General features: G+C 41.4%; 1 protein-coding gene across 1 annotated transcript in view; it reads right to left on the bottom strand.

Moving 5' to 3' along the window:
- The window catches only part of AOAH (acyloxyacyl hydrolase), a 247,582-nt gene that overhangs the window by 185,635 nt on the left and 60,455 nt on the right, over positions 1 to 1,492 (bottom strand). The window contains exon 3 of the mRNA XM_013005992.2: positions 237 to 336. Coding sequence (XP_012861446.2) covers positions 237 to 336 — 100 coding nt within the window. The remainder of the gene's footprint in view (positions 1 to 236; positions 337 to 1,492) is intronic.

Raw genomic sequence — 1,492 nt, forward strand, 5'->3', positions numbered from 1 at the left:
TATCCTAGCTACTTCTAGACTACCTCCAGATCTCACAGTGCACAATATTTGAGCAGTAAAAGCATTCTTTGGCAGAAAGGAGAACTCTTGGTTTAAATGCAGGAATAATAAAGAAGAATATTTAATGCTATGTAACGGAAAGTGTCACCTTGCCTCCCTGTGTCACCAAACCACTTAAAAAGCATCTTTTTACAACATGTGTGGGCGCCGGGCCATTCAGAGCAAAAACCACTCACCTTGGGAAGGGCATAGAGATGACATAACGGCTGTCCTGTTTTCTGTTTACAAAATGCCAGAGTGTGACACACCACATCAGCATTCACATCTGCATTAAGCCTGGAGGGAAATGGGGCAAAACAAAGGATATTAGGATCTCTCAGGCAGTAGAAAATAGCAGCTATTCTAAAGAAAGGTAAATCCCCAGAATAGATTCTAATACTCTCAACTCATTTCACCATGGTTTTTGAGTCCAGCCTCTTTTTGCTGCCAGATGATTTCCTGCCTCATTGCCTCGCTCACATTTAGAAGAAGGTCCTGGTGGGTGGGTGGGAAGGGGGCATGAGCAGAACTGAACTTTGATTCAGCCTCTCATAGGAGCACTGTGATTCTTCATAGGAGAAGCTAGAAATAATATATAGAGAGGGAAAATCTACAGGGGTGCAATTTAATCAGAACAATATTTAGGAATATGTTGGGCCTTGTAGCAAGGAATCATATGTAAGATAAATGTAAACACCTATAATTACTTTCCTAGCAATAATCCAAGTCATCGTCTTTCTTTTTAAAGTAAACATTTCTCTTATTCCCCTGAAAGAACATACAATGTTGCTGACTTGGTTCTTTCTGTGGGGTGGCAGAAAGAAGACAGGTTTAAAACATTTGGGTCCACATCTAGGTTTGCAGAGGGACAAAAAAATGTTCATATTTCTTTTATTTCCACTTAAACTCAAAAAGTCCATATGGAAGAAACAGCTTATGTGATCCAAGGATTGGAAATAATAAAATCCAAATGTGGATGAGGGAATGGTAGTAGAGCTTAACTCCTGAAATCTGGTTTGCAGAAAGGCAGGGATGACAGCAAAAGCCCCTAATCAATGTGCAGGGTCCTCATGTGGATGAAGCCTCGAGTGACTGCCCTCTGATCATAGCCCAGGGATGTGAGCAGTCTGAGGAATCTTGCTCTCAGAGTGCATTGCAAAGTGGATTATTGCAGATGTAGTTAGGTTAAAATCGCAAAACCTTATCTCCCTTTTGACCCATGCTAAATGTGCTCCCATTTTGAAATATTTTCTCCTCTTTTCTTTAAAAAAAAAAAACTTTTATTGGGGGCTCTTACATCTCATCACAAGCCATGCATTGCTCCAGTATGTCAAGCACATTTGCACATATGCCGCCATCATCATTTTCAAAGCATTCTCTTCCCACTTGAGCCCCTGATATCAGCTCCCCATTTCTTCTCCCTCCCTTCCCCACCTGCCCTCCCTCATGAACC

This window comes from Echinops telfairi, unplaced genomic scaffold (assembly GCF_000313985.2).
Source record: "Echinops telfairi isolate 266 unplaced genomic scaffold, ASM31398v2 ScPeMD7_7;HRSCAF=31, whole genome shotgun sequence".
In the NCBI taxonomy this organism is placed as follows: Eukaryota; Metazoa; Chordata; class Mammalia; order Afrosoricida; family Tenrecidae; genus Echinops; species Echinops telfairi.